Below are 22,063 nucleotides of genomic sequence, written 5' to 3' on the forward strand. Positions count from 1 at the left end.
GTCTTCCTATGGGTCCCTGCTTAACCTGGATGAGGGAATTGTATCCCACCCCCGAAGTGGAAAAGAAGTATTGGATGCAACCCTCTAAATGTTGGTTTGGATCCTGTGAACCGCCACTGAGTCAGGATTGATTTTTTGCCAGCTCAGCCTGGCTGCTTGTTATCCTTTCCACTCCCTCCTGTACTGCAAGTACGGGGCAGGAGGACACAGGCTGTTGTGACTGTAAGCTATACGTGACTATAGCCTTGCCTTCTCATGATGGCTATTGCCATATTTTCACATAGCATCTTGGATTGCTACAGCAACCAAAATGCTGCCCAGGCTCTTTTATTTTTTGCAATGTGAGCACAGTGGTAGTATTTATTTATTTATACAATTTCTATGCCATCTCTTCAGAGAACCCACTTGAGGCAGATTACGAAGTCAAACATAATTGATAGTACAACATGCCATTTTTAAAAACCCAGCACTGAAAAAGTCACAGCATAAAAACTGTATAAAACATTGAATGCCTTCAAGTAAGATCATAAATAATTAAATAAAAAGTAAATTAATTAAGATGGTTGTTGTGGGTTTTCCGGGCTGTATTGCCGTGGTCTTGGCATTGTAGTTCCTGATGTTTCGCCAGCAGCTGTGGCTGGCATCTTCAGAGGTGTAGCACCAAAAGACAGAGATCTCTCAGTGTCACAACGTGGAAAAGATGTTGGCAGGTCATTTATATCTACTCAGGAGGGGTGGGGTTGAGCTGAGTCATCCTGTAAGAGTTTCCCCGGGTGTGGAATGCTAATGGCGGGAGGCTTCACTGTATCCTGAGGAGGTTCTTTTGCATATGGATTGGTGCTTGATGTGCTACATTTTTCGGGTGGGAGGAAATTAATCATCTAAACCACGCACTTCAGGCAAATGGCTACTCCAGAAATGAAATCCGAAGAGCAATCAAACCCAGGATGAATCAAACAACCAAGGAAAAACAGTCTCCTACAGGAAAAGTGTTTTTGCCATATATCAAAGGAATTACTGATCAGATGGGAAAGCTTATGAAAAAGCATAACCTTCAAGCAGTATTCAGACCCATCAGAAAAATACAACAGATGCTACGATCAGCAAAAGACAGTAGAGACCCCCTCACCTCTGCAGGAGTATACCGTATACCCTGCAGCTGTGGACAAGTGTACATCGGGACCACAAAGCGTAGCATCCAGACAAGAATAAAAGAACATGAAAGACACTGCAGACTTGGACAACCTGAAAAATCAGCAGTGGCTGAACATAGCCTAACTCAAACAGGGCACAGTATCTTATTCCAGGACACCAAAATACTGGACAACACTTCCAACTACTTTGTCAGACTGCACAGGGAAGCCATTGAAATTCACAAGCATAAGCAAAACTTCAACAGGAAAGAAGAAACGTTAAGAATGAACGGAGCATGGTTTCCAGTTCTGAAAAACACCAGGCTAACAAAACACTCTACACCCGACAATAGCCCTGCAGAGAAGATTAGCATATCAAGCACCAATCCATATGCAAAAGAACCTCCTCAGGATACAGTGAAGCCTCCTGCCATTAGCATTCCACACCCGGGGAAACTCTTACAGGATGACTCAGCTCAACCCCACCCCTCCTGAGTAGATATAAATGACCTGCCAACATCTTTTCCACATTGTGACACTGAGAGATCTTTGTCTTTTGGTGCTACACCTCTGAAGATGCCAGCCACAGCTGCTGGCGAAACGTCAGGAACTACAATGCCAAGACCACGGCAATACAGCCCGGAAAACCCACAACAACCATCGTTATCCGGCCGTGAAAGCCTTCGACAATACATTAAATTAATTATTTTTAAAAAAAATGGCAAAGACCTCCACTTGCTTCATCAGCAATGAATCTATAAAGATTGTTAGAAGATGCATTCTCTTTATACCCTGAAATCATGAATCAGAACTCTCGTTAATTTGGATAAATGTTATTAAAATGGAAAATTTAAATCACTAAGTGGACTATATGTACACATGACTGTCATTACCTGCTCTGGCATAGCTCCATGTTCAATTCCTGTCCTCAGTAATCTGTAGCAGTTACTAAACAAATCCCATTTAGTAAGGTCATGAGCACTGAAAGAAGATGAAAAAAAATATCAGGAACACCAATCAAAATAAAAATATTAACAAAAAAGCTAGTTTATTACCACAACAAATAAAATCATTGACAATATTAGAATGATTCATAATTCAGCTGCTTATCGAGTCTTAAATTCACCAGTTATTTCTGTCAGTGAAATTTTCTTGCCTTCACCCCTCTTGCTGCAGCCCAAAATGCCTACCTATGCTGTTCCTGGGTGACATGGACCCCCCTACACGAATCAGCAAAAACTGCTTTCTCTTTTATCTGCAGAAATCCTCTGCTAGTCTAAATTTAAACCACAAGGCAATCCAGGTCACAGAGTTTAGTCAATATAATTATGAAGTACCTGTCACACTGAAATTGCATCACAGATTCTGTAATAAATGGTAAGGACCTCACCAAGACAGCATCTGGGGCTCTATCATAAACTCAGGGGTATAAATGGAACATAAAGGAAATGCTAAGTCGGGTGGATTGCATGACTGAACAAGTTTTTCCTTTGCAGATACATGCACTCTAATGAGGAAATTATACAGAGGAAATCTAAAAACTGTTACACTTGTTAGTTTAGCTTAACACCTACTATAGAAAGCTGTAGTGCAAATACATTATCAATTCTGCAGATTAAAAACTTGATATGACGTTCAGTTCTGTTTAGGTATGTCAAACTCAAGAGAGAGCATTAGATAAAATTCACTGTACAGGACTCAATGAGCTCTGATACATTAAATTCTCTCAACTTGCTTGGATGATACAGATATTGTTGGAATTGAAAGACACACAGGAGAGCTCCAAATTTTGCACAAGATGTTTTTGCGGTTGCAGAAAAGCCAATAATCACAGTTGGTGAGCAACATATTTATCATGTATCTACATAGTATGATCAAAATGTATCTAAAATAATGACTGCTGTTAACTGGTCTTAACTGTTGCTTGGACTTACTTGGGGTCAGATTCAAGAACTGGCTCATGACCCCATTTCAAGTTCACAGCAGCAATAGTCAACTTGAAAAATGTGTAGCAGAATTAGTATAACTGCTAAGAGTACTGAGAACTGCTTACAACTGGCCACATACAATGTTTTAGTAGATGGCTTGTGAGAATGTGGCTTGCTGTCAGGGAAGGGACACACAATGAGCTTAAACATTAGAATGTAGGAATGTCTCACAGCTTTGCAACTCTCCTCTAATTAAAAAAAGGGAGGTTTGGATGCTCATTTGCTTGGGGCTTCTCTGCAAACTTCCCTGTGTGCATTTTGGATGAGTTTTTTAGATTTAGAATTTCCAAATTAGTAGGAATTTAAGTGCAGAAAAAAGAAAAAAAATGGTGGGAAAAGTTTGTGAAGCTGAGGAGGATGGGTGTGGTTACTGGCGGACAGACCAATCAGCTCCTGGGGTAAAGGAAGAGGGGGGACAAGAAGCAGAATGGGAGCTTTTGATTCTGCACGGACATAACAACTGCAGCACTGACTAGGCAGTGGCTTTAAAAATAAATTGCAGAATGTGCACAGGGAAAAAAATGGGGAAAAGATGAACAAATGTCGTATCTGCATCCCATGATTCCCTTGGATGTGTGGAACTCTGGAGATCATGGGAAACAGAATGGGATTCAAAACGCTGTAAAATGACCAGGCCGAAAGGGCCAAAGTGTGAGTATTAAACATGACGTTAAACTTTGCAGAACATGGTAGTGCATCATAGTAACAGTAACAGTCAGCTTATATACCACTCTTCTAGACAAATTGGTGCTAGAGGTGGGCACGAACCGTGAAAAAACTGAACCATGCGGTTCATGGTGTTTTCACGAACCAGGAACCACGAACTTCCATGAACTGGGGCAAGTTCACAAACTGGTTTGTGGTTCGTGGGGTTTAAATGCCCCTTTCTGGCTGCTTAGCAGCAGCAGGAAAACAGGCGTTTAAACCCCTGGATCAGCTACTTGTTGGGGAGATCCCCGACAAGCTCACCATTTAAACAGCGGGGATGATCATTTAAACAGCAGTGGGGAAATGGTCATTTAAACTGTGTTCCCGGCCAGCCAGCCAAGCCCTGTTGTTTAAATGATCAGTTGCTTGTTGGGGATCTCCCTGACAAGCAGCTGATCCATGGGTTTAAATGCCCCTTTCCCTGCACTTTGCAGTGGCACGGAAAGGGGCATTGGTGTTAAAATGAACCAAATGAACCAGTAGACCAGTTCGTTGAAGTTTGTGGAAACCAGCTTCCATGAACCACTGGTTCGTTGGTTTTTTTGGTTCGTATTCTGGTTTGTGCCCATCTCAAATTAGTGCCCGCTCAAAGCAATGAATAAAGACAGTATTATTATTTTCCCCACATTACCCAAGGCCACCTGATAAGCACATGGCACTAGTGAGATTCAAATCAGCAGAGTGCTGATTTGCAACCCAACCACTTAATCCCAACGCTACAGCAGCTCTCACATCATCATCATCAGCAGAAACACAGTTAATTTTCTGGGAGTGGTCTGGTATGATACAGCCCTATTTGCTTTATAAAAACGCCAGCAGTGCAGGAATCTTCCTGACTTCCTCAGGCACACCATTTCAGAGAGTGGGCTGCCATGATGGGGACAGGGATCTTTTTATATTAGAGCTGCCCTATGATTCACCTTTTCAGATCCAGCTCTGGGAAAGCCAGAAAGGAGAGGCTAATAAACACCATTTGCTCTGACATCCTGGGAGGGGTGGTGTTCTAGCTGTTTGGTGCCATCATAAAAACCAGACGCATGAGAGGAGAACATGACAAGGGGGCTTGCTAGCGATGGCATTTGAGAGAGACTGGTTTTTAGGGAATTCCTCCCCCCTCCCATGGGAAAGGAGGATACAAAAAGGCTTTGCAGTTTTTTGTGTGACTGTGTGTGCGGAGGGTGGGAGGTCCTTAAGGGTGAGTTTGGCTTTTATCTTCCCAAGCACTGGACACCCGTCCCAGCAGGGGATGCCTCAGGTACTATTATGTAACAATCCTCCATCTTTTTGGGCACTAAAAAGAATCTTGCAAATAATTCTAGTACCGTGTCTGTAACTTGAACCTCCTGGATAGCACTCTTAGCCAGGAGAGACTGGATTTCAGCCTCCAATTCTAGCAATCAGGAATCTCCAAGAACTCTAACCCATAACTATATTTTACAATGGTTAAGACTCAAGAGTCAGATGTTATTGACTCCCACTCAGAAAGGTGTAAACCTCTCTGAAAAGTTCAGGTTAGAGCTTGATTGCTCCCGTCAGAAAGGCTTCCTTGTGTTGGGTCGAAGGCTGAGATAGTCTAGGCATGTACTGCCTGAGCGTCCGAGCGGTTATGGAGGACTGAATTGGCAATGAGATGGTATTACCTAATGTTGGTAATATGGGCACTGCTGCCTGCCATAGTACGGGTAAGACAAGAAAAAAAGGGGCGACGTCCCAAAGCCAATGCTGAAACAAAGAAAACACAGGGACCACAAAAAACCAATCCAGCTTTTATGTTCCAAATTGTAGAACTGAAATATACAGTGCACTGGAGCTTGATATATGTAATTATTGAGTCAAAAATTAACACCAAACCTCCCGGCGGGAGATGGCAACGGGCTTGGAAGAAGCATAACTCTTGCGAAACGGGAAAATCGCAAGCCGGCAAGCCCGTTGCCATCTCCCGCTGGGAGGTTTGGTGTTAATTTTTTCGTGGTCCCTGTGTTTTCTTTGTTTCAGCATAGTACTGGTAAGGGCTGTGCCATGGAAAATACCTTGGCTTGTAAGTAGTATGCTCAGTGGGTGTAATCCCCAAGGATTTAGCCATCTGCCTACTGTCCTTTTTCTTCTTGAGCACCTCATCAGTAGTGGTGGAGAAAATAATGCTCCCTCAAATGGTAGACCTTCAATCCTGGATTTGGTTTTCTGTGGAAGGGCAGTGGATCTCAACCAGGCGTGCCTTCAGATTTGGACAGCTCCTGCCATACCTCTGGCAGATGCGTCCACAGCATGACTCCCTGCATTCATTTGCTGCCTGAAGAAGTGGATGGCTTCTGTCTGTAGTAATAGATCCAGAGGAGTTAGCTGTGTTAGTCTGTAGTAGCAAAATAGAAAAGAGTCCAGTAGCACCTTTAAGACTAACCAACTTTACTGTAGCATAAGCTTATGCTACAGTAAAGTTGGTTAGTCTTAAAGGTGCTAAAGTTGGTTAGTCTTAAAGGTGCTACTGGACTCTTTTCTATTTTGTCTGTAGTAAGGAGACGAATGCCTTCTTCTCCTCAGAGATCCGTTATGTAAGATGACAACTTCTCCTATAAGTAGAGCTGTTACCCAGCCTTTATCATCTGATAGTTGGCAATGTGGATATTCAAGGAAGATACAGAATACTTTTGCCTCCCCATGCTGTCAATCTTCCTGCCCTCTTGTCTGGAGGGGTGGAATGCGATCCAGGATCATGTTGTTGCACTTCCTCTGTAACAAGGGAGGAAGGAGGCGCTTGATCAGAGACGGCCAGGTGTCTTGCTTGATCTTGTATATTTGCTCAACTCACTAAGAGGTTGCAGGGAGTTTAGCAAGTGTTTGCCAAACCTTGTTGACAATCTCTTCCAGACCTTCCAAGACCGGAAATGCCACAGTTAATTGAGAATCAGTGTAAATATGACTGAGCAACTTGTCCTTGGTCTTTGGACCAGCACAGAAAACATTAATGTCAAGGGTCTTCACCATAGGAGACATTTGCTCAGAAGAAATGTAAAGGTCTTCATAAGGTGAACCTGAGCTAGACTCAACACTGTCGTCAGGTGACAGATCTGGTGCTGTCTCGGAACCCATGTTGGAGGGGCCCATGACCTGTTTTTCCTCCTCCTCCTCGGAATCATAGTGCGACTGTAATTGAGCCGGAAAAGGAGGTGGCAGCCAGCCTCTTCTCGTTGAAGTGGATCATCTTGGATCTGACACATTGTAACCCGATGGGCCCCCTTTCCATTGATATGGTGGTATTGTGGGTGAATACACCATACCCCTTTCCAGTGGTATGGTGAGTGAATACAGCAAGCATGGTGATGCTGTAGGGCATACGAATGCCTCGACTACAAAGGCCCCGAACGTCCAGATCCATGAAGCTCAAGACAATTACCTTTGGAATCAAGTTGGAGTGGGTTCCACAGATGGAGTAGGGGCACGGTTAGGAGAGTGGTCAGTCTCCGTTCCAGAAGTAGGACCCCAGGCCTGATGCGCCAATGGTGCCTGTAGCATAGTCGGTTCTGGCAACTCTCCGTTGGAAAGAGATTGATCAGGAGAGTTCAGGTGTGGGGATGAGGTCTGAGGAGTAATCAGGACCACATCATCACCAGAATTAGGAAGTGGAGAATGACAACGATGAGTTGACTTGGAACCAGACACGGCCAGATGATTCAGCTTTTTAGCCTTTTTTGCCGGCGGTTCAGATGATGTTCTGGGATCCAAGACACGCTTCGGAGAGTACAATTTCTTTCCCATCGGATCCAAATGAGGAGTCAACTTTGCAGAAGTCATGGATCCAGCTCTTGAGAGTCACTCAGCAGTAGCAGACTTAACTGCTTTCAGAGTTGACCCTGAGAAATGCTCCTTTTTGACAGAGACTTTAGCTGTCAACACCTCAGAGCCAGCAAACACCTTTTCTCAGAGTGCTGCTTTCAACTGTTGGGCACTCTCATTCCTTGCCTTTGTGGTGAAGTTCTGACAAATCTTATGGGCTGTAACGTTATATTCTTCACCCAAACACATGAGGCAGAGGTCATGCTCACGGGTGTGGGTTATTTTTGTGCTGCACTCTGTCTCATAGTTGAAACCATAGCTTCTGTTGTCTTTTGAACTCAGAACTGACAGTATTTAGATTGACATGGATCCACCAGAGTGTTTCTATAGAAGGAAGCATTTCCATCTCCCCTCCCCTCCCCACTCCTGCTTATCCTGTGAAGAGAGGGCCTGAAGGAGCTAAGAAAGTAACACTGCATGCAGAAATCCTTCCAACTGTGGAAACGCTCTGGTGGCTCCAAGCCATTGTGCTTATGACAGTGGTCAATAGATCTCTGCTGCTGGCGAAAGGTTTCTTCTGTCAGCAAAAAAGAGGTATAAGATTCATGAGCATGCTTTTGACCAAACTTGCTTAGAACATTGGAAATGATTTAATAAAGTGTACAATGTATGGGCTTAAGAACTAAGCAAAACTGGAAGCCTCCCGAGCTCTTAACTATTTTTTAGCCTTCATATGTTTTTCCATGCCTTTCCCTCATACCTGTTTCAAAAATAACTGGCTAAAGAAAATACAGTATTTGATTTGGTTACCAAGTAAAGGCACATACTTGTGAAAAGATGTTAACTTTTTTAAAGTGGAAAGAACATTGTATATGTCATCATCATCAGCTTCTTCTCCCTGGAAATGGAAACATACTGAATCAAGGAATGAGCACATTATACTATTCATTACTTACATTTTAAGAGGTTACAGTGTTCTCAAGTGCATGCACATATAGTTCAGCCTACACAGCTAGAGAATACTGAAACAGACACAAGAATCCATGAGAGGAGTGCTTCTCCATAGGTTCTAGCAACCTTAGGAGGCCATCAGAATCCATGGGAATTAAAGGTTACATCTTAAGGCTCCATTCCATTAGCACTGGAACCTTCCTATAATGCAAGGGGCATTGTATTGACAGATGAAGTATATTCCACCAATGCAAAGTATCTTGCACTGACGAAAGATACTGCCATTAGCAGAACGAAATCAACTCATTACCTCATAAGATTATTGGCCACCAAGAATAAAAAAAGAATAAAAGATAAACCTCTCTTTTAAGCTTCAGCATTCTTTGGTGAAGTTATTCTCTTTGTGAATGAAAAATATTTTCTGACAACTGTTAAGCAACCTTGCAAACTGCAATTATTGTTTATGAGACTGGAGAAAAAAGCTAAAACGTTAATAATACCAACATAGGGGTTTGGCTGCAAGAACCTTTAGAGAGAACATTATTGCCTAATCTTCTCTGATTCACAAAATGATTTACAGAATGGTTCTGTACAAACTCCTTCCTTTTATGCCTGTATTGAAAGTCTGTCACTGTTTGGACACTGTGATTCTTTGAATCAATCTATCACCTTACTCTGAATATTAGTGTTCCCACAGCTCTCAAGCACAGACGACTATGCAAAATAAAAGATCTTTACAGTAGCTTCAAATCCCCTAGTAGCAATAATCATACTGAATGTTTAATTTATCTGCATTATCATCATCCTAGGAACTGCTACTAACTGAACCACATTATAGTGAAACAGAAATTGTTCCATTTCTATTTGTGCTTTGCAGTGAACATGTTCATGTGTTTTCCACCCACCTCTGTCTAGGCCCTCTGTCTTTTACACCCCCAATACAACAGAACCTTAGTTTTCATTTGGTGTTCTGGGATACAAACAAAAAATAAATAGTTGAGATTAGTAGTGTTCGAGCACTAATGTGTGGGCAGATACTTTAGTATGGAGAAAAAATAAGATTCAAACAAACCTCATTTAATAGATCCTCTACAGAATGGTTGAATTTGTCCACAAATTCATCAATAAGCTGGCTGTGAGCTATGTCAACTCTATTCTGAATAGTATATTCTTCACTACAGAGAATGCTGTATGTTTTGCTGCAGGCTTCGAGAACATCGGATTCTACGTGTTTTTCTACAACAAATTTAATCTGTTTCAACAAGGCATCCAAATGCTGTGGAACAGAGAGGAAGTTCTGTTATTTCTTACAGTATACATTAAGCAAAACACAAGAGTACCACAAAATAACAATGTAAGATAGCAACTTAACATAACACGTTTAACTTGAATGAATATCTATTTATCCAGTTAAACAGAGATGCTATTTTGGCACAATATACCTTTTCCATTCTTCCTGTACTGTAGATTTCCAAGTCAAAATACTGCGGGATTTGAAGGAGATTTGCCACCTTCTCTGCATCAGCAGAATACTGGCAATGGAGAAAAAAAATACCCAAGTTACAAAAAATAATAATAGATTTAATATCAGGAAACACATTATTAGGGAATATTACCTTTGACAGTAGCATGGGAAGTGCAATAATGAAGTGTTCTGTTAGCTTGTTTCGATCATCTATCTGAGTTTTCCTTTCTTTTGCCGTTAAAACCTGTAAAATTAAAAGTATGTTAAACCATATATTGTAATAGCGGTTGAAAGATCCCAAAGATTTTTTAAATGGTTTCCATGAAATTGTTTCAGTTAACATGTATTATTTAACATACAGGGCCATGTTGTGCCCACTGCTTGGGAAATCATCTGATCTGAAATTGTATTTTGTTAAAATCTGTTTCAGGAGGGTAGCCATGTCAGTCTGTAGTAGAAGAGCATGATTCGGGTCCAGTAGGACCTTAAAGACCAAATAGATTTCCAGGGTATAAGCTTGAAAGATTCAGAGCTTCCTTTGTCAACTTGTATTTTTTAATATGGGAGCTCCACTGTAATACCCAAACTAAATGTTGTTCTTTTCAACTGAGAATACAATGTAAAAGAATACAGCAACACTTCCTAATTAGAGTTTTCAGTAGGGGTGTGCACCCTGAAAATATTCGGGTTTCCTGCTTCGGGTTTACCCAAAGCAGGAAAAACATTCCAAAACACCCAAAATCCGAAGCGGCAAGCCGCTTTGGATTCGGGTATTTCAGTCGCTTCAGAATGCTCCATAAAGATTCAGAGCATTCTGAAGTGATTCAGGGGGCTGGGTTTTCCCCCAGCACCCCACCTCTCACCCCCCCCCACTTACCCCCCCTCCAACCCACTTACCTGGCCCTTTAAAGGTCCTTTTAAACTATCAGCTGGCAGCCAGCAGGGAGGATTCCCGCTTGCAAGTGGCAGGGCCCGTTAAACACCCCAAACCCCACGACTCCCAGCTTCAGCACCCCACTCCACAACTCCCAGCTTCAGCACCCCACTCCACAGACCCAGCCCTCCATCCTCCAGCCGGCTGAAACAGGGGAGAATTTGAAGGGAAGGAGGATCTTGGCACGGCTTGCAAGCGGTGCTGGGAAGCTCCTTCCCTTCAAAGTCCCCCTTCCTATTCCAGCTGGTTGGAACAGAGGAGACTTTGAAGGGAAGGAGGATCTCTGCGTAGCTTGCGTGCCAAGATCCTCCTTCCCTTCAAAGTCCTCCTCCTTCCTCCAGACGGTTGGAATGGAGGAGACTTTGAAGGGAAGGAGGATCTCTGCGTGGTTTGCCGCGCCAAGATCCTCCTTCCCTTCAAAGTCCCCCTCCCTCCTCCAGCCAGTTGGAACAGGAGACACTGAAGAGAAGGAGGATCTCGGCACAGCTTGCAAGCCGAGCTGAGCCTCCTTCCCTTCAAAGTTTCCCCCTTCAGCTGTTTGGAATGGAGGAGACTTTGAAGGAAAGGAGGATCTTGGCGCAGCTTGGAAGCCAAGCCAAGAGCCTCCTTCCCTTCAAAGTCCCCCCTCCCTCCTCCAGCCGGTTGGAATGGGGAGACTTTGAAGGGAAGGAGGATCTCGGCACGGCTTTCAAGCAGCGCTGGGAAGCTCCTTCCCTTCAAAGTCCCCCTCCCTCTTCCAATCGGTTGGAATGGAGGAGACTTTGAAGGGAAGGAGGATCTCAGCATGGCCTGCCGTGCCAAGATCCTCCTTCCCTTCAAAGTCACCCCCTCATCCAGTTGGTTGGAATGGAGGAGACTTTGAAAGGAAGGAGGATCTCGGCGCAGCCTGCAAGCCCAGCTGAGAGCCTCCTTCCCTTCAAAGTCCCCCCCTCCCTCCTCCAGCCAGTTCGAACAGAGGAGACTTTGAAGGGAAGGAGGATCGAGATCCTCCTTCCCTTCAAAGTCCCCCTCCCTCCCTCCTCCAGCTGGTTGGAATGGAGGAGACTTGGAAGGGAAGGAGGATCTCGGTGCGGCTTTCAAGCCCAGCCGAAAGCCTACTTCCCTTCAAAGTCTACTCCATTTCAACTGGCTTGAGGAGGGAGGGGGACTTTGAAGGGAAGGAGGATCTCAGCGGAGGCAAACTGTGCCGAGATCCTCCTTCCCTTCACAGTACTCAGCTGCTTTGTCAGAAATCCCGACAAACAGCTGATCTGTGGTTTAAATTTTCCTCTCCTTCCTGCTGCATGGAGAGGGACATTTCAACCCCTTGCCCCAAAGCTTCCCGAAGCGATACAAATAGATTTGGGAATCTTTGATTCGGGGTTTCCGAAACAGCCTGGGTATGCTGGGGTCCTTTAGGAAATCCCGAATCTTTACAAATTGGGTCTGATTCTGATATTTTTCCCTAATCAGAATCCTGAAGCGCACATACCTAGTTTTCAGTATCTTACTTTTAGATCTCACTTCTTTTTTATGCATAGGAACCACTAGGCTTCACATCTGGTTGAGATTATTTACTTTGTAAGGGTAGGATACTGCAGGGCAGTTATAAGGCAAAGAAGGAGGGGCAGATTAAAGCAAAAAGTAACACTGCAAAAAAGAAGCAAGTTCTGATGTTGATTTCAACTGGCCTCTGTCTTACAAAAACCTAGCATGGCTGCAGGTTGCACAAGATACCTTATTAGAGGTTCTAACCATAATTATCTAAAAATTAGTATTTTATCATTTTATAAAATAGTAAAAATATTAAGTTGCATGTTTAAAAAATAGTATCCTCTGTGGGTGTAAAAGAGCTTTTCTCAACTTTAAATCAATATATGTTATGGTTATAGCAACCAATTTGTACACATCCTGTTTGGAAGCAATAATAAAATGGAAATTTTCGATTTAAATCAGGGGTTTAAATTTGTCCTTTTTTCTTGGCAATAACTTTTTAAATTAATCCACTCTGATATACAATTATTCAATAATCAAAACACTTATACCTTTGGTATGGTTAACAGTACAAATTCTGAGTGAAAATTAACACTACTTACTCTCTTCCCAGTTCCTCTGCCTACTGGAGGATGTGCTTCTGCAGCTTGTCGAATTGTACATACCATCAGCTCTATAAGTGCACTTTCCTGACGATCAGACATTGCTAGTGATGGAGATAACAAGAAGTTAAATGAACTGATGAAATGCAAACACCTTATCTACAAAACAGCTGAAAAATAAAGTATTTAATAGCAAAAGACACTATACTTTGCTAAAGACTAGTTTATGAGTTAAACTATGTATTATAAGGGAGTTCCATGATCGCATTTCTAGATGCATTTTTAATGTTAAAAAAGTGTAACAGGAATTTGTACCTTTTTCCTCCTCTCATAGGGCTAACAGCAGTGTAGAAGAGGGGAATTTCTATTGGTAAACTGATGCCTCCCTGACCAAAATCACTCATTCTAAAAATATGCTGGATGAAATGATGTATTGATGGTATAAATTAGCAAAAATTAGTAAAGGTATGTCAAACAAATGTCGGAAATGTGTATAACATGAAGGAGCTACTTTTGAAGATCAATATACAACTTGAACCAGAAGCCTTTTTGTTGGAACTAATGGATAAACATTTGGGAAATAAACATGGAGTCCTATTTCTATATATGACAACAGCAGCTAGGCTTTTATATGCACAAAAATGGAAAAGTACAGTATTGCCTTCAATGGATGACTGGATTGTGAAAATGACGGCATTAGCAGAGATGGCTAAACTTACAGCTCTGATCAAAGACAAAAGCATGGTCTACTTTTATGGTTAATTGGAAACTCCTTATTAAATTTCTATGTGAGACAAGAAAAAATGAATTGATGATTTGTGGATTTGATTTCTAAGATGATAAATTTGGGAAAAATACATTAGAAGGGGGGCAGTATTTGAAAAGGTAAATGTTGGAGGTATCAAAACTACAAGCAAGCATAATGTTTTTAAAGCTATGATAGGTGTTGTAGAGGAAAATGGAAAATGAAATATGTATTATTTTTCTTTGTTTTTTAAAATTTTTGTTCTCTTTCCCCCTCTTTTTCTAATCCTTTTTCTTTACTTTCTCTTTACTCTGTCCTTTTTATTGGGCTTTTAATCTTATTAATAAAATAAAAAGTATTCTGGGGAAAAAAACCCTAAAAATATGCTGGAAGATCCAATCACAGATCTCGTATGGAACATGTTGTTTAGCCCTACAAATGTTTCATGCCCTTCTCATATGAGGGCCAAATTAGATCAAATGGCAGAGGGTCCATAACTGTATTTCCAACATTTTTTAGAAGTAATAAACAGCCATATGGGATAGGGGGTGGCATAAATATAACACTGGAAAAGAAAGAGTAACTTTTTTTTTTTTTGGTGCTGTTTTCCCAAACTAAATGGTGCTCTAGCTTAAAGTTGCTCTTTGCGGGGAAACAACATGATCTGGATGACTCTGATCAGAACTGATTCAGAGATAGGTAAATTAGATATCTAGTTAACTTTCCAATATCAAATAATTTAATTCTTAGTAACAGTTATGTCTCAACATGTCTGGTTCATTATGCATATAGTACAAAACTGATACTATTAGAGAATCAGGTAGGTAGTCATACTGGTCGGCAGTAGTACAGGAATTTAGTCCACTGGCACCTTGAAGATCAACAAGATTTTCAGGGTATGTGTGTTTGAGAGTCAAAGGTCCCTTCTTCAGATCAGAAGAAGCTTTCGAGAGTCAGATATGAAGAAGGCAGCTTTGACTCTCAAAAGCTTATACCCTGAAAATCTTGTTGGTCTCCAAGGTGCCAATGGACTCAAGTCCTGCTATTAGAGAACCTTTGCTTTCATTTTATTCTTTATTACAGCGTAAGTATTCTACATCTTTAACATTAACTCAGCAGAAAATTATATCATCCATTATTACTACGTAGATAAAGAAGAGCAATTACATGAGTTCATATTAATATCTTACCCAAGGAGCCCCTTTTAAGAAAAAGCTCTCAGTCAATTCAGCTAAGCTTCCCATATTTATAGGTTTTCAAAATATATAACAGTCTAACCCATATCAATGGATATTATGTGTTGAGGCCCGAGTTCAGAAGTATCTGAGAATGGCAAGAATGTTCAACTTCACAGAAACAAAGATATAGTTCAAAGATGGGTTGTATTAGTTGAGGGTCAACAGATATTTATATGTATGAGATACTTGTAATTGCTATTATTAAACAGACTTTGGTAAGATACAAAGTGTGGTAAGGATCAATCCCAGAATCTAAGCAGGGTCAGTATTTGGATGGGAGACCACCATGGAAGGCTCTGCAAAGGAAGGCAATGGCAAAACACCTCTGTTTCTCACTTGCCTTGAAAGTCTCCTTACTGGGGTCACCATAAGTAAGGTGCGACTTGTGGGCACTTTATACACACACAAGATACAAAGTGGCAAAATGAACTAACAGTTTCTACAAAAGGCCATACAATTGTCTCCCTCCTTTGTTTCTTGCTCCTCCAAGGCTATTCTATTTCTAAATTCCGTTTTTGGCATGTATGGCTGAGAAGCTAGGCCAGCTCTGTTTCTGGTGTGCAGAAACATCCTCTTCATAATCTTTTTTGTTAAGTCCAGCAACTATTCCATTATATTTTTGGCCACATTCTTGACATTGTTTTAGCTCTGTATCAGATTTTCGCTTGTTTTTCAAATTCTTCTGAAATTCCAAACTCTATTGCATTATTTACAGGATGTCCCACCTTGAGCCTCAGTGAGAAAAATGGATGTAAACAAAATAAATTTCAGTGTGGAAAAAACTGAAGGAGGTGAATGTCATCTGTAACAGTAACTATTCTGTCCATCTGCATCTTAGTTTGTTTTGTGCTCAAGTCATTGCCAATACTATGAAGCCATGGCTGCGAGGAAATGAAAAAGGTCAGTTTTCAGACTTTTAAAATCAGGGCATATTGGACTATGAGTGACCTATTTATCATAGTTGACAACTCATATGTGAGGAAGGACCGAGACATTAAAGAAATTGCCCGATGTTGCTTTAGATTTAAAAAAGTATGTATATACTATTACAAAATAAATTGGAAATGTTTCTGGAATAGGCTTATTATATTGGATATAAGCTTATTAACATTTACCACAAAGTGTATATTCTATAAGGCAAATAATGCTGCCTGGCTTTTTCACCAGAGGATGAATAATGTAATGAAGTAGTTTTAGATGCTATGCCTAACAGTGATGAACTCTACTCTGTTTGATTCGTGAAATGAAGTACTAATTTGTATCCCACGGCTTCACACATTATTAATACTATCATTTAAAGCACTGCTTTACAATAGAATATTTTCTTATTTTTTCTCATGTTCCGAGGAGTCTACAAGCCCTTCATGATGAAGAAAACATCCTTGTACTTATCTATACGTGATGCCAGAATATAACTCAATACAATTGAAGCATTCAATATTTATAGTTAAACATGGAAATAATGTTTTCTTTGATTACAACTCAAGAATGTAATGACATTTTGGCTTTGTTTTCCATCCACTTAAAAGTGGAAGAGATCAGATCATGCTGTGCTGATGTTACAGATCTAACATGTACCTTCTTCTCCTTGGACAGGTTCTTCCAGCAGCAATTCTGTCATGCATTCCCAGTCTTTTAACAGTTCTTGAGAGCTTTCCCATAAACTGTCCACCAAGTAAGCTGCATGTTCATGCAACTAGAAAACACATAATCACTTTATAGAATTACAGACAAAATACTGTTCAAAATTTGCTATATCCCCCCAAATGGCACAAAATCATGGCTGATCAAAAACTCAATGATATTTCCTGGTTGCTTCAAAGCTGCTGGTAAAATAAGAAGGGCTAGTGATGATTCTCTTTTTATCCACACTCTCAAATCTTGTTCTGTGTAGAAGCTTTGCAGGAGCATTAATGGCTTGTGTTGCTTCATTAGAGCTCAGCATGCAACAGTATTACAATACAGGTTCTTATGCTATTCAAGTTTGATGCATATCATTTATATCAACAAGCAACTAGGATGTATTCTGTGTGGGATTGCCTTTAAAAACAGTTCAGAGACTTCAACTGGTCCCAAATGTGGAAGTTACACTATTTGAAGGGGCTGGCTCATATTACCCCTATCCTGAACAATCTGCACCAACTGCTCATTTGTCTCAGAGCACAATTCAAATAGCTAATTTTTACCATCAAAGGCCTAAATAGATTGGAACTGGGATACCTGAAGTACTAACTCCTCCCACTCCATCCAGCTCATCAAGCTTTTTTTACAGTCTCCTCTTTGCCTGAGAACAATTTTATGGACATTTTTAGTAATTTGTTTCAGGGCTTGTTTCTTAATGGCTTATTTTCAATACTGACTTGCTATGATTTTATGGCATTGTTTTTACTTGTGAACAGCTCAAAGCAGCTCTCTGAAGAGGTGGTATATACATAAATAAATAGAAGTTTAGTTTAGTTTGATATTTAGCCTGCCCTCCTTGTAAGCAGGCTCATGGCGGGTTACAACAGCAGTAAAGAAATACACAATTTCAGAAGATAATCATACATAGAACAATGATCAATAACTATAAAATATAAAAATACCAATTAAGCAGTACTAATCCAAGTATGGCATCTGATAAACAAATCAAATAAAATGCTGTAGAGGCCAAGCAGCACAGATAAATGGACAAAAAAAAATCTGTCAAGATCTAAAGCAGCAAAAACAGAGCAAGAAATGCCAACAGGACAGTTTGCCATCGCCTCAGCCATAGGCCTGGTGGAACTGCAACAGATCCCGCAGGGACCAAGTCTCAGCTGTGAGGGTGTTCCACCAGGCCAGCACCAGAGTTGAGAAGGCTCCGGGTCTAGCTGAGGCCAGGCAAACAGCCTTTGGGCTGGGGACCACCAGCAGAAGTTGATCAGTAGATCGTAAAGTCCTCTGAGGGACATATTGAGAGAGACGGTCCCATAGGTATGTTGGTCCAAGTCCAGTAAGGGCTTTAAACATCAAAACTAAAACCTTGAACCTGATCCAGAATTCAACTGGGAGCCATTGCAGCTGGCAATGCACCTAATGTATATGAGCTCTAAACAGTGTCCCAGTAAAGACATGTAACGCTGCATTCTGAACCAGCGCAGTTTCTGGTTCAGCCTCAAGGGCAACCTTACATAAAGCGAGTTACTGTAGTCCAGCCTGGAGGTGACCGTTTGCAAGGATTACTGTAGCTAAGTCACTGGAGAAGAGATAGAGGACAAGCTGCCTGACCTGGTGAAGGTGGAAAAATGCAACTCTGGCAACCACCGCGACCTGGGCCTCCACTAAAAATGAGGTGCCCAGGATCATGCCCAAGCTCCTCACCATTGGTGCAAGTGTTAATGGCGCTTCATCTAAGGTTGGGAGCTGGATTCCCATTCCGTCAACCCACAGCCCATATGCAGGTCCTTCATCATCATAGGATTTCATTTCAATCGACTCTGTTTTAACCACACAGCCACAAACAGAACTAAATAGAACTAATTATGTGTGCCATGAACCAATAGTGGCATCTGTTTGTGGAATGGAAAATGCTTGTTTTCCTTCTACTGCTCAGGAAGCTCCCAAGAAATGTGCTGAGCACAATATGAATACTGGCAGGAAGGAGGAGGAGGAGAGAATCATCTTCTATTTCTTCTGGAAGGAAACAGAACTTGGATACAACCCCATCTCTTTAAGCACATGTTTATCAGTCCAGGTCCATCTAAACTCCAAGGGGCAATACATTTTGAATTTAAAAAATGCTACTACATACTGGTGTGATTAAACAATACACTCAGTTCAATGGAACAAATGTACCAAATAGTAAAGAAACATTGTCATTACACATTCTAGACTGAAGGATGCTTTAATGGGTGGATTTTGGCCTCAAAGCGCTGCTTAGCTAGCAGGCTTTTTGCCCACATGAGTCTCAAGTACTAGAACTATGTAACAAAACTGGAAGAACAATTTGATAATTTAGCTATGACTGTAACACAGCATTCTTCCTGCTTCACAACATACATTTTGGCTGCAACTATACACAAAGGTGGGCATGCTTAAGTCCCACTTGGCTGAATGAAACTTACCAAATAACTGCAGAGACACACTGCAATTAAGCATTTTATTGTAATTAATTTCCTGCTTCATTTAGTTCAAAGAAACCTCATAGCAGCATAAGCATAACTATTATTTAACACATTATCAAAGATAGTTAAAATTTAAGCTTTCTGTTCAAAAAGTAATGAATTTAAGACCTCTACACTAACATCATCAGTGCAATTTGACTTAAACAATACATATCAGACTCTCGTTGGCCAAGATACAGATTGGCTTAATTATGAAATTACAAAGTAAATTTGCTATCTCAGATAATAATAAAAGCAGCCTACAAAGTATTGAAACAGTATATTCAGTTTAAAACTAATTTATTAGAAGATCCAAATCAGGTACCCATGTTGGCCCATTAGAACATGATTCAGGAACAGTAAAATGCCTTTACTATGAACAAGCAACATTCTTTTTTTGTTGTTGAAAATCTGGAATTATTTAATAATGAAAAAGACTGCAGACCAAACAAGCAACATTCTTAATGCCAAATGTAAGTCTTAAGTTATACAAAACTCTTCTGAAGCCTAGATGATCCTTCCCCTCCTCCCCCATAGAAGGAAAAGAAGACATGAGTGAGAAGCTTTTAAGTTTTGATTAATATTAGAGAGACTTACTTACTAATGTTCAATAATTTAAAAACATTCTCCATTCTATTGTGTCCAGTATTTCAAGTATTATTAAGGACACATCTAGGGTGGTTTATTTTAATATACCATACATTTCTCAGTTTTAAAAAATCCCAACATTATTCAGAATTCAGAAGTACACAACACATTTGTCTGAATACAGTGTTCCAACATATGCAGGATCTTATCAAATACTCTTCAGCTAGTCAGAAACATAGTATTTCCAACTGCAATTTTCAAAATAAACTCTTGGTAACTTGTAGTAAGTTATACTCCTCTTGAATAGTAAAACCAAATCAGGACCCAGCCCATCTAATGCTCATGAGAATTCAGTATTTATCATTTGTATTACTAACAGACCTTACAACTTTTAAAACTTCTTCATGGCTTTTGGAATATAACATGGAGGCCAGAAGCAAATAAATGAGAGGGCAAACATCCTTTAGAACTAAAGCAGTTTTCAGTGAAGCATTTGTAGTGGCTGCTAAGACATAATTTAACTGTAAAAGGTTGCCAAACTTTGTATGAAATCTAAAATCATAATTTTTACCTCACTTTCAAGAAAGAAAAGGACCAGCATTCTAATAAGGTTTCCATTTGGACTATTCCGTCCTCTCCTTTTGGCTAGTGCTTCTTCTGCTTGAGGATCATGTCGGCTGAACAGTCTAGAAAGAGGAAATAGTATTTTTCTTGTTACCAAGTTTGCTGGGTCAGCTTAGAGGTAATGCTCTGGGAACATATTTATTTATTTAAGGAACTCAAGGCGGCTTACAACATAACTGTAACTGTTGTTCATTGAGGTCTTCTGTGCTGACACATGTGGGACTGCGCATGCACAGGCCTGCCAACCAGAGGGTTTTATAGTTTTAAATCTGTAAGGGGGCATCCCTTCTTCCCAGAGCACATTTGCGGCTGTTTCCCATCTGAGCAGCCCACACTCTGCGAAAGAATTTTTCCCTACTCTGTTTCTCCCAAGCCATTGTACCCTCCAAGGTAAGTATCAAAGAACATAGTGGGGTAGGAGGGAGGGTATGCGTGCCTACACAGAAGACCTGAATGAGCAACAGTTACAGGTAAGTGCAACCCTGTTTTCATTGTTGGTTTTCTGTGGAGTCCCACATTAAAGTTTAGCAAGCCACTTACCACTACAGAAGGCAGGAGATGCTCTTCACGTAAAAAGAGACTGAAGAACAGCCCCACAGCTGTCTCTCTTGGTGTTGACATCCAATGCATAATGTTTAACGAATGTGTCCTTGGAAGACCTAAGCTGAAGCCATGCAAATGTCCTGCAATGGGGCTCCCTTGATGAATGCTGTTGAAGACACCTGGGACCTGGGGCACTCCCAAAGTACAGAGCAACTTGGCTAGTTTATAATTTGTTTGAACTACCCAATGGGAAATGGTCTGTGATGAAGCTCTCAAACCCTTCTTTTCCCCAGCAAAACATATGAACAGTTTGTCCTCTCATCTAAACTGACCTCTACAATTTAAGTAGAATAGCACTGCTCTTCACATGTCTAGTTTATTGAACAGCTTTTCCAACATCCCAATGAATGTGAGGGAAAAAACACAGGCATCACCACCTCTCAGGATGTGTGGGATTTAGATGGGCTTCTCGTAAAGATGGCTGAGTAATCAGAAGCAACTCTGTGCCGCTCCTCTCTGTGTGTTATGCATTGATTTGGACCTGTCTTCCATGATGCAACAGTAATTTGCCTTTATTTACTGTTTTGTACTTTCTCTTGCTATCAACTTGAGATAAACAGGGTTATAATTTTCAATTATAAGCCAAAGACAGCTCATCCTTCCTCTTCTGGAGCTGAAGCTCAAGAAAAAGTAAAGGGAACTTAGCTGGAAAAACAATCTGAGCAACTAAAACAACTTTCTGCTAACAATAAGGCAATTGATATTGATTCAACAACTTCGGCTATTGACTGAGGTTATCGATTTACGAGATCAACAGATGGAGACTAAAACTGCTGCCTTGGAAGATCAAACCATCGCTCATGAGACAGCTGTCTTAGCATCACATAATGTTCTTCAAACCGAATCTTCCACCTAGAAAGTTTCACTCGTTATTTAAATCCCCGTGTTCTTGCACTCTCAGAATAGTCTGTGAAGACAGGATGGAAGAGCCTGGCTGAATTTATGCAGACACTACTTTGCGAGCTCCTGCAGTTTCCTGTTGATTATCAGTTGTAGACTGAACGAGTTCACAGGATTCCTTAGGAACCAGGCAGTGCAAACAAAGCAGCTCCAGTAATTGTCCAGTTTCTACAAGTGAGGGTGAGAGATCACTTTTTACATTTGGTGAGAGAGAAA

General features: G+C 40.9%; 1 protein-coding gene across 2 annotated transcripts in view; it reads right to left on the reverse strand.

Moving 5' to 3' along the window:
- Window positions 1-22,063, reverse strand: part of STAG1 (stromal antigen 1) — a 319,961-nt gene that overhangs the window by 80,967 nt on the left and 216,931 nt on the right. For both annotated transcript variants that reach the window (XM_054982615.1, XM_054982614.1), the window contains 8 exons: window positions 20,292-20,406; window positions 16,587-16,704; window positions 13,026-13,129; window positions 10,168-10,260; window positions 9,994-10,083; window positions 9,624-9,827; window positions 8,428-8,498; window positions 2,027-2,114 (listed from right to left, as the gene is read on the reverse strand). In XM_054982615.1, the coding sequence (XP_054838590.1) occupies window positions 2,027-2,114; window positions 8,428-8,498; window positions 9,624-9,827; window positions 9,994-10,083; window positions 10,168-10,260; window positions 13,026-13,129; window positions 16,587-16,704; window positions 20,292-20,406 (883 nt within the window). The remainder of the gene's footprint in view (window positions 1-2,026; window positions 2,115-8,427; window positions 8,499-9,623; window positions 9,828-9,993; window positions 10,084-10,167; window positions 10,261-13,025; window positions 13,130-16,586; window positions 16,705-20,291; window positions 20,407-22,063) is intronic.

Source organism: Eublepharis macularius, chromosome 6 (assembly GCF_028583425.1).
Source record: "Eublepharis macularius isolate TG4126 chromosome 6, MPM_Emac_v1.0, whole genome shotgun sequence".
Taxonomy (NCBI): Eukaryota; Metazoa; Chordata; class Lepidosauria; order Squamata; family Eublepharidae; genus Eublepharis; species Eublepharis macularius.